Source organism: Oncorhynchus clarkii, chromosome 10 (assembly GCF_045791955.1).
Source record: "Oncorhynchus clarkii lewisi isolate Uvic-CL-2024 chromosome 10, UVic_Ocla_1.0, whole genome shotgun sequence".
NCBI classification, from domain to species: Eukaryota; Metazoa; Chordata; class Actinopteri; order Salmoniformes; family Salmonidae; genus Oncorhynchus; species Oncorhynchus clarkii.
In genome coordinates this window covers 36,796,728-36,813,251 of record NC_092156.1, presented here as the reverse complement: position 1 = coordinate 36,813,251, position 16,524 = coordinate 36,796,728, and the positions used below count along the sequence as shown (strand labels likewise).

At 40.3% G+C, this 16,524-nt stretch overlaps 1 protein-coding gene across 2 annotated transcripts; it reads right to left on the bottom strand.

The window, feature by feature from the left end:
• Positions 1-508: 508 nt before the first annotated feature.
• LOC139418413 (angiotensin II receptor, type 2) lies at positions 509-6,290 on the bottom strand. 2 transcript variants are annotated; one of them, XM_071167818.1, is made up of 2 exons: positions 6,209-6,290; positions 509-3,750 (listed from the first exon to the last, which is right to left on the bottom strand). In XM_071167818.1, the coding sequence occupies exon 2, from the start codon at positions 3,702-3,704 to the stop codon at positions 2,595-2,597; it is 1,110 nt and encodes a 369-aa protein (XP_071023919.1). In that variant the 5' UTR covers positions 3,705-3,750; positions 6,209-6,290; the 3' UTR covers positions 509-2,594. The 2 variants fall into 2 exon arrangements, with proteins under 2 accessions (XP_071023919.1, XP_071023920.1); XM_071167819.1 differs by lacking the exon at positions 6,209-6,290 and adding an exon at positions 5,223-6,001 and having other exon boundaries at positions 1,161-3,750.
• Between the last annotated feature and the right edge of the window lie 10,234 nt (positions 6,291-16,524).

Below are 16,524 nucleotides of genomic sequence, written 5' to 3'. Positions count from 1 at the left end.
ACTCTATATCATCGACGGTATCCTTATGTAATACATGTATCACTAGCCACTTTATACTATACTATGCCACTTTGTTTACATACTCATCTCATTTGTACATACTGTACCCGATACCATCTACTGTATCTTGCCTATGCTGCTCTGTACCATCACTCATTCATATATCCTTATGTACATATTCTTTATCCCCTTACACTGTGTACAAGACAGTAGTTTTGGAATTGTTAGTTAGATTACTTGTTATTACTGCATTGTCGGAACTAGAAGCACAAGCATTTCGCTACACTCGCATTAACATCTGCTAACCATGTGTATGTGACAAATAAAATTTGATTTGATTTGATTTGATTAACGTGTTATAATATTGTATGTTCTGTAGCGTTTGAGGCCATACCTCCTAAGGGATGTGCTTTCTATAATTGGAATGTAAGAACATGTGTATGAATGTACAGTATATTGTTGTAATTCATGTGTTCCCTTGTGGTAATCTACTGCTAACCAATGGATATTGATATCATGTTTATTATTTATCTTAACTTTCCAGGGCCCCTCCTTGATTTGGAATACTGTAGGTATAGACATCTTTGCATCTTTCAGTGAAAATAACAGAAAAATATGATAACAGCAATTCAATGAAAAGTGATTAAGTGTAATCGTACTATACAGTACATTACAGTCCAATATTTATGGTATTCGGTAGTCTGTGTAAATTGGACTCAAATTAAATGGAACAACCCGTCTGTATGAGCATGAATCAGAAAGATAGAAACACAGGTGCGTATTTGTCATGCAAAAAGGCATGTCATATCATCCATCTGTTGTTTTCATTCTGTAAAGTTGTTATCCACCACCTTGCTGAGAAATGATGAGTTTTCGTCACAACAGCATTGATGCAAATGTGAATTTATAGCTAAAGTCAATCAAAATGGTAATAACTAAACCTACGATGGATCAACAATACTGTTCAAGTACTCACAGAACACATAGGCGGTAGGTATTGGCCTCACTTTCACTGTCTCGGAGTAGATGGCTCCCATCTCTCCCCACTGCACCCAGGATCCTCTCAGTAGTGGCCTTGCTGGTAGCTCCATGGTAAACGGACACATGCTCTATCACACTGAAGCTTGCCATCACTATGAATGAATAGCACTGACACACAATCGGTATGGTAGTATTTACAGTACGGTAGCATCAACAGGAAATCATATCATATCCTAAGAGGAAAGAAAAGATCACACATAGGCTTACAGATGTAGGATCTTAATTTGAGCCAGTTTGCTACAGCAGGAATATAATCCTGCAGCAACAGGAAATGTGAATTCTAATTCATGAAAAGAAGATTGCGAGGGTTGACACATTTTTCGAAAGGTAAAATCAATCTGAAATTTCTAAGTGGAAATTACAAACTTCAGAAGCCTTCTTAAACCTCAAATATGTCCAATACTCTATACATTCTCATGCAACACGGTGATCCAATTAAGATCCTACATCTGTACTCTCTGGTCATTAGGAAAACACATCAGGAAACAGTATTGAAGTACAGTACCTGTATTTACATGTACGTCACCTTGATTTGTTTTTCCCTATTCTGTTCATTGTAATGTTCAGACCATATTAGTTGATAATATGATGGGTCTGGAAGGGTTTTAATAACTAAAACTACAATTTGAAGTAAAAACTACACAATTATCAATCAGAGAGAATTCCTTTGCATCTGCAGTTATCAAACCCAGCCACAGAGTGGCAGTAAAACTGCCTATATCAATGATTGTTACTCAGTCTATGTCCTTGTCTCCATTACTGTTGCAAACAGAAATGTCAGGAGAAAAAAAAACAGCAAGTTTTGATTGTATGACAAACAATCAAATGCATCTTCAAATTGCTACAATGTGATGCAAACTCAACTCCTGGCTTTCCCATGTTCAACTTGATCATGGCCTTAACTGAATATATGTTTTGTTTTCACACCAAGAAGACTGCCATTACTGTCTGGCTTTCATTGTTCTGTTATATCAAATGAAGAGTGACTGGAAAACATATCATTCATAGCGTATCCTGATAAGGGTTGTACATTTGACACAATACAATGTTAATTATGGTTCAAGAGACAAATTACACAGTTCACAGTAGGCGTTTGCATGGACCTTTTCTTGCTGTTTAGAAGGCTCTGTGTTCATTGACATATTTTTGTTACTTATATACAATAAAAACAACATACACATATCACATTATTGTAACTAGTACAAAGGCACATACACTGTAGTTGTATATTTCACACACTTATTATCACACTGGCCTGTGTATCTCAGAAAACATGACAGGTTTACCCAGCACATATACTGTAGATTTGGTGATATAATATCCCTTCCCCCTAACATGAGCTTGGTGGCATGGGATGTTAAACTGACATTTAAATCTATGTTTATATTCCCTCTGTCAAGCCGGCAGGGTGTCCCTAATTAGGAGTAGATAGGGGGGGGGGGGGTTAACGTCCCCTGGAGACTAGGCCTGGGGGTTATTCAGGATCCCCGGTGTCAACTGTTACACATCTGACAGACAGGCCTCTCATAGTCCTGCCATGTAACCTCCCTAGACTAGGGGCCCCTACTGTGTTGGTCCAAAGTCTCCAGTGGCCCTGTGTCCTTGAGGTCGCTGAGCTTCCTGGAGAAGGAGCTGAGCCTGGTGCTGATGGAGTCTCTCTTTTGGGACAGCCTGGGAGCCTTCTCCTCGTACAGCCGCCACAGCTGCTCCCGGAAGTGGTTCCCCACAAAGCAGTAGAGGAAAGGGTTGATGGCGCTGTTGGAGAAGCCCAGGCAGAGGGTGAAGGGCATCAGGGTAATGATGGCCTGGCGCACCCAACAGCTGTGCATCACCCCCAGGGTGCTCAGGGCGTCCAGGAAGGTCAGCACGTGGAAGGGGAACCAGCAGACGAAGAAGGCCAGCACCACAGCCACCACCATCTTCATTACGCGGTCCAGGTTGCTGGAACTCTTGTCCAGGCTGGGCTGTCCCCCCAGGAGGTGCTTCCCGATGCGGCAGTAGCAGCTGGCGATGACTGTGAAGGGCACCAAGAAGGCCAGGATGTTCTTGGTCAGGGCCAGGCCTGGGAACCAGTAGGGCTGGGTAGGTGGGTAGATGAGGACGCAGGCCGTGACCCCCAGCTCCTTCAGGTGGTAGGTGTCTCGGAAGGCCATGGTGGGGATGGTCATGAGGCCGGCGATGGTCCAGATCACACCGCTGACCACTCGCGCCCGACACAGGTTCCTGCTGCACTGAGACTGGAGGGGATAGACAATGGCTCTGTATCGGTCCACACTCATACAGGTGATGAAGTAGATGCTGGCGTAGACGTTCAGGGAGAGGAGGCAGCCACATAGCTTACACATCAGCCCACCAAACACCCAGTTGTAGTCAAAGGAGTAGTAGATTGCCCAGAAAGGCAGGCTGATCAGGAACAACAGATCTGAGAGGGCCAAGTTTACAATGTAAGTGTTGGCCACTGTTTTACGGTTGGACTTTTGACATAACACGAAAACCACCAAGATATTGCCCACGAAACCAAGGACAAAGATGACACTGTAGATGGTGGGGATCAGCTTGTTCTGATGAAGAGAGGGGGAGATGGAATCACATGAGGAAGAATTGATCATTAGATCTTCTGACGAGTTGGTGGCCATTGAGAGGTTAGAGTGTGTCGATGCCATGGGTACTCTGTCCGTGATTGCTTTTACAGCCAACTCCCACTAAGGCCTGTAAGATAACATAAAATCAGCAACATTTTAAATTAGAGAAACAAAGTCTCCTAACAAAATCAAATATCTGTAACCTAAAATACATGCACTAGTTGCAATAAGTCAGTAACTAAAACACAATGAGACAGTTTTGGCAAGCATGGTAAGAAATTGCTCAATGTTAGTAGACACATACAGGGTGGGCCAACTGAAGAATGAGGTGTTCTCAGCCAAGACTGAATATATTACATTCTGATGACAGCCAAATATTTTTGTGATAACGATTATGTAAAATAATCGTATTATAGGGTGTTATTCTGTATTTTTCTAGCCCCTCTAACAGCAGATGTAAGAATCCCCAAACCCCTTTCATTTGTCCTGAACCTAACGGAAAATAAATACATTTGTACAGCCCATTTGGGACTTGCTATTTGGATGGTGTTGTTTTGCGAATATGTATTGGATAGTCCTCCTCTGTGCAGGCTGGAGTCCATCTGGATAGTGTTATATAGGAGGAGACAGAAGGAACATGTGGTTGGTTGTTTTAGAGGGCTCTGGGGGTTCTGGGGTTGGACATAATCCCCTCTCCAGTGTCCCTTTGCATGAGAAACTCCCCTACATGCAGTAGTCTATGCCAATGGTTCCCAAACTGTGAGGAACTCAGTCCGACTTTAAAATCACTCTTGAAAGTTGTATTAGTAGAATGCACAAGGTCCAATTTCGAAATTAGGTAGTGAATCATCAGTTCCTCTTGTCATGTCAGTCATTGCATACCTTATAGAGCTATTTATAACTTGCCAAATGTCCAGATCAACTAGCCCATGTCAGCTAACGTTTTTTTATTTAGGTTTTTTAACCCATAGATATTGTTGTAATTTTTGGGTCACTCTAACACATGAATACACATTGGACATGGCAAAATGTATAGAATTGCAAGACAATTTGCATTAAAACTACTCAATGTTCTTTGCACCCCATTACAAAATGTGTAGAAATGCAGGAAATAAGCTTTAAACCTGCCAAATTCTGTCCACCAACAAGAGGGGGGTGAACAGTTTGTGTCATAAACAGTGCTTGTGCCCATAGAAATAGACGTGGCGCACACACGCAGAGGGTACGTGGGATGTTCCCCAATGCTGGAAGGGGGTCCCCAAGTGAAAAAGTTTAGGAACCCCTGGTTTAAGCAACAAGCAGCACATGCAGTATAGAAAAGTAATGCATGTTGCATAGCATGGTGACTGGCTGGCTGCTGCGATCCCTAGGGAGATCTTTTAAGATCTTACCTATTATAAAAAAAACATTTTGTATTTGAAAGTGTGGTAAAAGTAGAGCAACATTAATGTTAAGGTGATTTGGATACATTTATTCTATATGAAAGTATTGTACATGTATGTAATATATTTACATTTATATCTCAATATTTATTACATATGTAATACACTGAGTGTACAAAACATTAGGAACACCTTCCTAATATTGAGTTACACCCACTTGTTCCCTCAGAACAGCCTCAATTCGTCGGGACATGGACTCTACAAGGTGTTGAAAGCGTTCCACACGGATGCTGGCTCATGTTGGCTCCAATGATTCACACAGTTGTGTCAAGTTGGCTGGATGTCCTTTGAGTGATGGACTGTTCTTGATACAAACGGGAAACTGTTGAGAGTGGAAAAACCCAGCAGCGTTGCAGTTCTTGAGGCACTCAAACTGGTGTGCCTGGCACCTACTACCATACCCCGTTCAAAAGGCACTTAAATCTTTTGTCTTGCCCATTCACCCTCTGAATGGCACACACAATCCATGTAAAAAAAAAACATTATTTAACCTGTCCTCCCCTTCATCTCCACTGATTGAAGTGGATTTAACAGGTGACATCAATAAGGGGTCATAGCTTTCACCTGGTCTATGTCATGGAAAGAGCCGGTGTTCCTAATGTTTTGTACACTGAGTGTCAATTGAAACTAATATAATTGGAGGAGGTACTATAGATACAATTTAGGACCAAATATAAATAATTTGTCACATTGGGTATAGAAAATCGAAAACCCTCGGTGTGTTACGTATCATTAGTTTTTACATATTGAAAACCATTTATGGATGTTATATAAGTAATATCCCAGTTCTACTGTATCAACTTTAGTGTGACAAAACGTTCTAGCAATATGTTAAACTTTTAAACCTGTGAAAGGAGTTCTTAACAGAGTACAGTTCAGCTCTTGAAATTGAGAAAAACACTAAAATATTCTCTGTAGTTATTTTAAAATACTCTGCACTAATAATGAGGCTAATAACAGAGACTTAAAGTATAATAGAGAGCATCATTTTGAATACTGATTACATCTCATTTTATTGCAGAGGAAAATTGTAATGTACAATGTGAATGAATCCCTGAGATATAAAACTTTCTTCCAAGATAACATAAAATGACTATTTAAACATCTCAAAACCACTATAACATTCACACGAAGTCAATTTACCTTATATCTTCTCCTGTTCAGTGAAAGTTAATCCCGTGATGTGTTTGCCTGAACACTGGCTGTATGAAGACTTGGTTCTGTGGTTTTTATATCCTCACTGGCCCATAGGGAGTCATCCATGTCTATGAAAGAGGAACTTGACCACATGCCAGCATTATGGGCCAGGCCAGGCATTCGTCACTCCTCTATGTCCCGCTCCCCTCATAAAAACAATCTGACGTCTAGAGACATAGTACAGGGGCACTTAAAGGGACAATCTGCAGTTAAAACATCAATATTTCGACTTCTAAATTAATGATATAGACCCATTGATTATTGAAGAATATAACTTATGAGCTTAGCTCCACTGTCGTACTCAATCAGAACCTAAAATAAACTTGTTTTACCCCAATGTTTGCAAACAATGTAAATGTAAACACACACTGTACAGCCTCAAATCATGAATAAAACTATACTTTTGATATCATGGATGGTCAGTCCTTCTATCCATAGCTCTGTCCGTGACTTTGGGAGTGGTTACATTTCTCCAGCCCCATGCCTCAGCTGTTTACCAAATCAGGGGTGGAGTGCCTACTTTGTTATTGTTCGAACTGCAGATTGCCCCTATAAATCCCATGACATGGTTTTAGTTTGGATTAGCACCTCATACACAGGCTCAGTCCAAAACTCTTCTATCAGAGTTCAAGAGAATCTTACTGGGGGTGCAGAGTGGACGGTGAAAATCTCACACATTATATAAAAGAACAGTTAGAGATGTTCTCCTCAACCTACAACACCCCATGTGTGCTGCTGATTTGATTTCCCTAAAAGAGGCCAGTCCAGAATTGAACTGCATGATGAAGGATGACATCAATTGCAAATCTTGATTGCTGTAAATCATATTGATTGCTGTAAATCATATTGACTGCATCTTGAGTGTTATGGTGTCAAAAGCTTAATAGAAATTACAGAAATTACAGCTCTGAAATGACAGAAAATTGAGCATTATGGTTATTTGATTTGTAACAATACACAAGAACCCTCTCAAAGGTGAGCAGTGATTGGGTAAGGTGCTGCCAGACTAGATAACGTTGTGCGATCAGTAAGGAGATTAATCATCCAGGTCTACTGTTGAACGGTGTAGTGTGACAGCCTGGTCTCATAGACTAGACGTAACATAGTACATGTAAATCCTGGACACTCAAATTAGAATGATTTGTTACGTTTGGTTACATAAAACAGGTTACTTAAGGGCAAAAATGAAAGGAGGGTGGTTGGTCAGGGTGGATGGGATTATAACACGAACGTCTAGCAACCAAAAGGTCATCAATGACAATTTTATCTAATTAGCAACTTTTCAACTACTTACTTTTATTTTGCTCCTTTGCGACTACATAGCATGTTAACTAACCCTTCCCCTAACCCTTTAACCTAACTCTTAACCTTACCCTTAACCCATAGTCTAGCTAACGTTAGCCACCTAGCTAATGTTAGCATTAGCCACCTAGCTAACGTTAGCCATAAATTGTAATTTGTAACATATACATTTTGCAAATTATCATATTGTAAGAATTGCAAATCGTAACATCATACAAACTGTAAATCGTAACATATACAAAATGGATGATGAACATCCACAAATTAATACATACCATAATATTACACTAATTGGAGTGTCCCGGTTTACATTTACTATACTACATCTACCCCTGAGTCCAGGTTGAGTGCGGTGGCTGAGGTATGGAGGGAGAGTAGTGACCTGGTGTCAGGGTAACAGGGAGGATATCTGTCCTGTAGATCTCATTACAGCCATCTCTCATTAGGATTAGGGAGGATGTAGACATTACTCACCTCCCTCTCAGCCAGCCAAGAGTCAACAAGTTCATGTTGCGCTTCAAAGAGGATGGAATTCCAAACCTTCTAGTATGCATGAGGAACAAGCCGAGCCAGATGCAAGTGAGGTGGTGGGATCTTTAAATATCCAAGTAGCCTACTGGAGATTAGGTAGAAATTCTCAGAAAGATCTGCATATGTGGACCTAAATTATATGGTAATCTGGCCTAAGGTTTTGCTACAGTAAACTCGGTGTCCACTACCAAAATATCCATGATGAAAAAGAAATCCTCTATTGTTTATGTAGCCACTACTCACTATGGGCCCAATTCAGACTTAGGAAAGGCGTACATTTCCTACGCAGTCAGACTTATGTGCTGTACACATTGCAGTACAACATCTTCACTGAGTCCTGCCCCGCTACTGAATGACAAGTGGAGTGTTTGTAACGCAAGATAGAAGACAGCCTGTCTCTCATCAGAGATTGCAAAATATTAACTTTTCATTCAAGACAGGATAAATATATTATTTCAGGTGATAATAAAACAGTTTTTTTTTAGTTACTTTTTCCTCTAACTCTATAGCAAGTCAAACTAGCTTCGGTTGAAGATGCCACTGTAGCTAGCAACCTCCACATAATAATGATCATCAAAAACAAACATCATAATTATCCCCATTGAAATGCACGACATAAACAGAGTGCAACGTAACAGAATACCTATGGGTAATGTGAACAAGGCTTTACCTTATGCAGTTGGGTAACTAATTTACAACTGCCAGGACGCCTCCCACTTGCTGGCCAACAGATTTTCTCGTGGAGTTTTCATTCAATAAGATTTTCAATACATTTATCTAAAGCCATCCCTTTAAATTTGGTGTACCTTTAATTAGAATTCTCGAAAGACACACTTTTTTAAACCTTTATTAAAGCAGGGAGTCACCACTGAGACAAGGGTCTCTTTCACAAGGGAACCCTGCATATACAATTTAAAAATCAACTATAATATAAAAAACAAGTATTCAAGAAAAACAATTACATTGCTCAGTATGGTCCCCAATCAATATTTTTAATTGCCTCAGCGGCACAAGAACATCCAATTCTAATGGATTTTGTAGTTGGTTCCAGCAGAGGTGCTTTAAAAATAAAAATCAGATTTACATAGTTCGGTGTAGAACCGAGGAACCTCAAGAGTTTGCCAACCTTGTGAACTGGTTTGGTATTTCAATTTTAACACCGAATTTAGGTAAGTCAGAAGCTTGTGTAGTAGAGCTTTGCAAACAAAAAGGGAATAATGAAGTGACTTTAATGAGGACCAGAGAACTTTTTGATACAGGATGCAGTGGTGAGTATTAAAAATGTCATCTGTGATAAAGTGAAGGGCGCTATGGTAGACGACATCCAAAGTTTAAGAGTAGTAACTGCTGCAATCTGGTAAATGGTGTCACCATTGTGAAGAACTGTATGGAAAGATGACTATACAATCTGCTATCTGCTATTTAGGGAGAGCTTATAACTAGCTCATCCGTATGTTTCCGTAAACATTAAATCTTTGTCAATACAAATGCCCAGATATTTATAGGCGGGAACCCGATCTATGGAAGTACCATCCAATGAATAAATATGTAGTTCATTAGAAACATTTTGCAAGAATTAGAGAACAACATACAGTATATTTAGTTTTGCCTGCATTAAGTACACATTTTAAACCAACCAGGGCTTTCTGGAAGGTAACAGATTGCAGCTCTAACATAGCCTTGTCAACAGTTGGGGCAATGGCATACATAAGTGTCGTCTGCATAAAGTTTTAACTGATAGACCAATATTATTTATATAAATAGTCAAAAGAACAGGTCCCAATACCGACCTCTGCGGTACACCTTTTGTAAAACTAGACTTGACACCATCAGAAATCAGGCATTGTGTCCTATCTGACAGGTAATTCTAAAACCACTTGCAAGAAGCCTGATCCAGAAATATTTCAATCACCCTTTGAATGAGAATGTAATGTTGAAGGCCTTGGAAAGATCTATAAATAAGGCAGCACAATGGTTTTTATGATCTAAGCAATTTAACACATCATCTAGAAACAATTTAACACATGCTATAAAACAAGCGTAGCAGCTGAAACGGTCTAAAACCAGATTGTTGCACATTTAAAATAGAATGAGAAGTAAAACAAGTTCTTAGCTGAGAGTTGGCCAGGGATTCTAAAACTTTGGAAAGGTGAGAACTTGGAAATTGGAGGGTAGTTTTCTAAGTCAAAAGGATCTTCTCCTTTGTGTAGAGGGAGGACGTGCCGCTTTCCAGATCTTAGGGATAACACCAGAAACAATTGCCAAATTAAAATATAGGTTAATGATTCTGCAATAAGTGGGGGCAGAAAGCTGCAGTAAGAAGGGATCAAGAGAATCAGCCCCTGAGGATTTTTTTACATCGATTTTTAGCAAGGCATTTAGTACATCATAGATTACATGAAAATAGAGCATGTGTATCTGGGAGTGCATCATTCTCTACGGCAGGGGTGTCAAAGTCAAATGGACGGAGGGCCAAATAAAAAAATCAGCTACAAGACGAGGGCCGGACTGTTCGAATGTTCATTGAAAAATTTTTAAATGACGCATATAGTCTAGTGAACCTAATTGAACCTACTGAAAACCTAACAAATATATTACAATATGATCAGATAAATAAAGCAATATTTTCTTATGGCTCTGTCAGTAATCTTTAATTTTCAACAGACACAAAAGACAAATTTCCTTTATATAAATATCCCCATAACATGAACATTAAATGAAAGAAACCGGTATTCAAGGCACCATCAGTAGACTATATTTTCTATTTTAGCAAAAGTGGGCTAAATTTACTTCAAAGAAAAAACAATAATAGCAATTTTCTATCATCCACTCAACTGAAATATTTTTAAAATATAATTGGATTGAAATACAAAAAAATAAAGTGCAAAAATCTATTAATCAAAAACAACACTTTGTTTAAGGAGAAGTAACATGCAGTGAAAACAAATATTAAATTTTAACTTTTAAACTTGAACTGAGTAAAAACTCTAAATATGTGATTGCACAGTAATGTTCACTTGTTTGAGGTTGAGGGTGATACTTGGTGGTGTCCCATCTTTTCCACAAGTTCATCAATGTTCGGGGTAAGGCTCTGAGCTGAAGAAATCCTCAGAATTGAGTGGAGGTGTTCAGCAGTAAGTCGACTTCTGTGTGATGTTTTGTTCAGGTTCATCAAAGAAAACAGTTGTTCACACAGGTATGTGCTGCCAAACATAGACAACGTTTGAGCAGCCTGGATGCGCAGCTGGGGCATTGTGCCGGGGAGGAAACGGGCAAACTCCGCAGCACCCACTGCCGCATATTTTTCCCTCAGTGCATCATTGCATTGGAGGTCAATCAACTCCATTTGGAGGTTTGGTGGTGAGCTTTCCACGTCAACAGCAAATGGGTTACCGAGCAGTTCCAACCTGCTTTTTTGTGCTTCAAAGTCAGCAAATCGGCGTCGAAAGTCAGTGGTAAGCATACCTATTTTATCAGCCAACTGTGTGCTCGGGAACGCACTGGTAGAGAGCTTCTCTTTCATGGTCTGGCAGCTGGGAAAGTGGCTCAAATTTTCTTTCCGCATCTGCGTCTCCCACAGAGTCAGTTTGGTTTTAAATGCCTTCACTGTACTGTACATATCAGAGATGACACGATCCCGACCCTGCAGCTGCAAGTTTATTGCATTCAGATGACTCGTAATGTCACACAGAAAAGCCATTTCACACAGAAACATTTCGTCTCGGAGTTGTGTTGTGTCTTTCCCTTTGCTGTCCAAGAATAGACAAATCTCCTCACGAAGCTCGAAACATCTTTGAAGCACCTTTCCCTGGCTTAGCCATCGCACCTCTGTGTGATAAGGCAAATCACCATGCTCCGTTTCTAACTCCGTCAGAAATGCCTTGAACTGGCGGTGATTCAAACCTTTGGCTCTGATAAAGTTAACTGTGCGCGTGATGATGCTCATTACATGCTCCATTTTCAAGGCTTTACCGCACAACGCTTCCTGGTGTATGATACAATGATAAGCTGTCAGCTCACCTGTCGCGTTTTCCTCTTGCATCTTTTCCCGTATCTTCGCCACCAGTCCGCTCCTGTGTCCACACATCGCAGGTGCTCCGTCGGTTGTCAAACCCACGAGTTTTTCCCAAGGCAGCTCCATCTCATTTACACATCTTGACACCTCTTCATACAAATCATGCCCCGTAGTTGTGCCATGCATAGGACGTAAAGCCAAAAACTCCTCTGTCACGCTTAGGCTGGAGTCCACTCCGCGGATGAAAATTGACAACTGGGCAATGTCAGAAATGTCGGTGCTCTCATCCACAGCCAAGGAATATGCAATAAAATCTTTTCCCTTTTTCACAAGCTGCTCTTTTAGATTGATGGACAACTGGTCTACTCTCTCGGCAATGGTGTTTCTGCTCAGACTCACATTTAAAAAGAGTTGCCTTTTTTCTGGGCAAACTTCGTCACAAACTTTAATCATGCAGTTTTTGATGAAATCCCCCTCCGTAAATGGCCGGGCTGATTTAGCGATCTCTTCTGCCAAAATAAAACTGGCCTTGACAGCAGCCTGGCCTTGTGATTTGGCTTTTTTGAACAGAGCCTGTCGAGATTTGAGGCCTCGTTTTAATTCCTCTGCCTTTTGTAGCCTTTGTTCCATGTCCATATTCTTGTTTTTGTCCGCGTGTTTCGTTTCATAATGTCGTCTCAGATTATACTCTTTCAGTACCGCCACACTTTCTCCACACAGAAGACACACAGGTTTTCCAGCTACCTTCGTGAACATATACTCCGACTCCCACCTTGTTTGAAACCCCCGGTTCTCAGTATCCACCTTCCGTTTTGCCATTTTTGATGGGTATCTGAAAGTTAATTTTACTGTGATGCTGACGACTGCTGTGCCAATAAATATTGAAATGAAGCAGCCTACTGCTCGGTGCGTCACCTTTGCATTGTGGGAAATGTAGTATTGGTGCGTGTAAAAGATCTGCGGGCTGCCGGCTTGCTGCGGGCCGGTTCTAATAATAAATCAAGATCATCCCAGGGGCCGTAAAAAACCTTCTTGCGGGCCGGATGTGGCCCGCGGGCCTTGACTCTGACATATGTGCTCTACGGTCTGTTTTGGGGTGTTTCTCAAAATGCATACTACCATGCTCCGAGCACGCAAATTGGAGCACGGGAGAGTCGGAGTATAAGTCCAAATCAAAGTAGGCGAAACGGAGCACGGAGAGCACTTCTCGAATGCGTACTCCGTTTGTATGTATTTTGAAGCATGCATCGATGCAAGCTTCAACAGAAATCATGCAAAGAAATATGATGCAACCACGTAAAAAATGACGCAACATTTCTTGAAATCAATGGCGGCCATTTTTTTAACTGAAGCGAGAGAAAATACAGTGCCTTGCGAAAGTATTCGGCCCCCTTGAACTTTGCGACCTTTTGCCACATTTCAGGCTTCAAACATAAAGATATAAAACTGTATTTTTTTGTGAAGAATCAACAACAAGTGGGACACAATCAGGAAGTGGAACGACATTTATTGGATATTTCAAACTTTTTTAACAAATCAAAAACTGAAAAATTGGGCGTGCAAAATTATTCAGCCCCTTTACTTTCAGTGCAGCAAACTCTCTCCAGAAGTTCAGTGAGGATCTCTGAATGATCCAATGTTGACCTAAATGACTAATGATGATAAATACAATCCACCTGTGTGTAATCAAGTCTCCGTATAAATGCACCTGCACTGTGATAGTCTCAGAGGTCCGTTAAAAGCGCAGAGAGCATCATGAAGAACAAGGAACACACCAGGCAAGTCCGAGATACTGTTGTGAAGAAGTTTAAAGCCGGATTTGGATACAAAAAGATTTCCCAAGCTTTAAACATCCCAAGGAGCACTGTGCAAGCGATAATATTGAAATGGAAGGAGTATCAGACCACTGCAAATCTACCAAGACCTGGCCGTCCCTCTAAACTTTCAGCTCATACAAGGAGAAGACTGATCAGAAATGCAGCTAAGAGGCCCATGATCACTCTGGATGAACTGCAGAGATCTACAGCTGAGGTGGGAGACTCTGTCCATAGGACAACAATCAGTCGTATATTGCACAAATCTGGCCTTTATGGAAGAGTGGCAAGAAGAAAGCCATTTCTTAAAGATATCCATAAAAAGTGTTGTTTAAAGTTTGCCACAAGCCACCTAGGAGACACACCAAACATGTGGAAGAAGGTGCTCTGGTCAGATGAAACCAAAATTGAACTTTTTGGCAACAATGCAAAACGTTATGTTTGGCGTAAAAGCAACACAGCTGAACACACCATCCCCACTGTCAAACATGGTGGTGGCAGCATCATGGTTTGGGCCTGCTTTTCTTCAGCAGGGACAGGGAAGATGGTTAAAATTGATGGGAAGATGGATGGAGCCAAATACAGGACCATTCTGGAAGAAAACCTGATGGAGTCTGCAAAAGACCTGAGACTGGGACGGAGATGTCTTCCAACAAGACAATGATCCAAAACATAAAGCAAAATCTACAATGGAATGGTTCAAAAATAAACATATCCAGGTGTTAGAATGGCCAAGTCAAAGTCCAGACCTGAATCCAATCGAGAATCTGTGGAAAGAACTGAAAACTGCTGTTCACAAATGCTCTCCATCCAACCTCACTGAGCTCGAGCTGTTTTGCAAGGAGGAATGGGAAAAAATGTCAGTCTCTCGATGTGCAAAACTGATGGAGACATACCCCAAGCGACTTACAGCTGTAATCGCAGCAAAAGGTGGCGCTACAAAGTATTAACTTAAGGGGGCTGAATAATTTTGCACGCCCAATTTTTCAGTTTTTGATTTGTTAAAAAAGTTTGAAATATCCAATAAATGTCGTTCCACTTCATGATTGTGTCCCACTTGTTGTTTATTCTTCACAAAAAAATACAGTTTTATATCTTTATGTTTGAAGCCTGAAATGTGGCAAAAGGTCGCAAAGTTCAAGGGGGCCGAATACTTTCGCAAGGCACTGTACACTTAGACTTTGGAATAAAAAAAAGTGTTGCCTATCTCATATGTTGCCTGACTGCGTTGATACATTAATAAATACATTCTGTGTTAATTTTGCATGTTTACCTGCCTACCCTGCATAACATTAGCTTTATGTAATTTGTGCCTGTTTAACTAGCTGGCTAGCTAAATTATTACGATTCACATATCTAGCTGATAATTATGAAGTAAAACATTTGCTTTGTGTATATCTTGTTTCATCTATTGTTGCCATTGTCCTGGCTGGAAGAAGGTTCAGTGAATGGGAGGTGAAGCGTGAGGTAATACAGTATGGGGAGTGCGAGTGCTTCTCAAATGTATTGTTTTATGCATCCTCCACACTCTCGTCCTCACAAGAAAGTACTCAAGAGAATGTGGTTGAAGAATGCACTCGAAGCATTAGAGTGTGGAGCACGATAGTACGCATATATATATATATATAAAAAAATCGGAATCACTACTGGAAATAGAGGAATTTCCAAAAGCAATGTAAATACACTAATATTCATTGCCTTTTCACCACCAATTCTGTAGATAAAAAAAATACTCTGATGTATATTATTCAGGGTTAAGAAGCCTTCACGCACAAAATATATTGGTGAATCAAAAATACAGTGGTTTGATTCATCCTGAAAGTTGTCATATTCAATTGTTCAATCCAGATAATATTGGTTGAACAGTAGTCGTATAAAACTACCCTAATAACCCTCACTAATCATGGAACTGATGACAAAGGTCCAGTTGTCGTGAACCGTGCACCAGGCTCCAGGTTTAAACTGCTACGTATGGTCTGCATTCCATAATGATTCAAATGTGCAGTAATTTGAGACATGTAGCCTAACTTGTAATACATTAGCCTAATATGATCCACTGTTGCTTGCGAACCTCAGGAACAACACGAGCAAGAGAGGAACGAAAGGTAAACTAATGATGTAATAGAATGATGCAAAATGTAAGGAAACTAACACTAAAGTGACAGTTATAAATGTATGTGGGTATAACTGACGGTTGCTAATATTTAACACGATACAAATGTTTAAAAATACAGTGACAAGTCTGGGCATATACTGTAATTAAAACATTCTAGAAATCAACTCGGTAGGTTTGGCTACAGCTTGGGTCTCCAAATTTCATCCCTGAAAGTTATAAGTCAAGCTTTTCATAATATTCATTGTGGATATGTGGATGTTTTAGTTTGCTGCCATATGACTGGATTCACATTTGTCGCCAGCGATCGTAGGGTAAAAGATCAAAAACAATTGTCATTTTTATTTCCAATCCCCTTATCCAAAATGGCTTACTCATTTACCTAGCTCTTATCAATAGCTCTTTTCAATTTGTACATTATTGTGTAGAGTTGGAGAATGGTGTTATTTCTAATTAGGAAAAAATAAAATAAATGAGATGTTCCACC

Bases quoted from the DNA above. Each gene is read 5' to 3' on its own strand.
- LOC139418413 (XM_071167818.1), bottom strand. From the start codon at position 3,704: ATGGCATCGACACACTCTAACCTCTCAATGGCCACCAACTCGTCAGAA.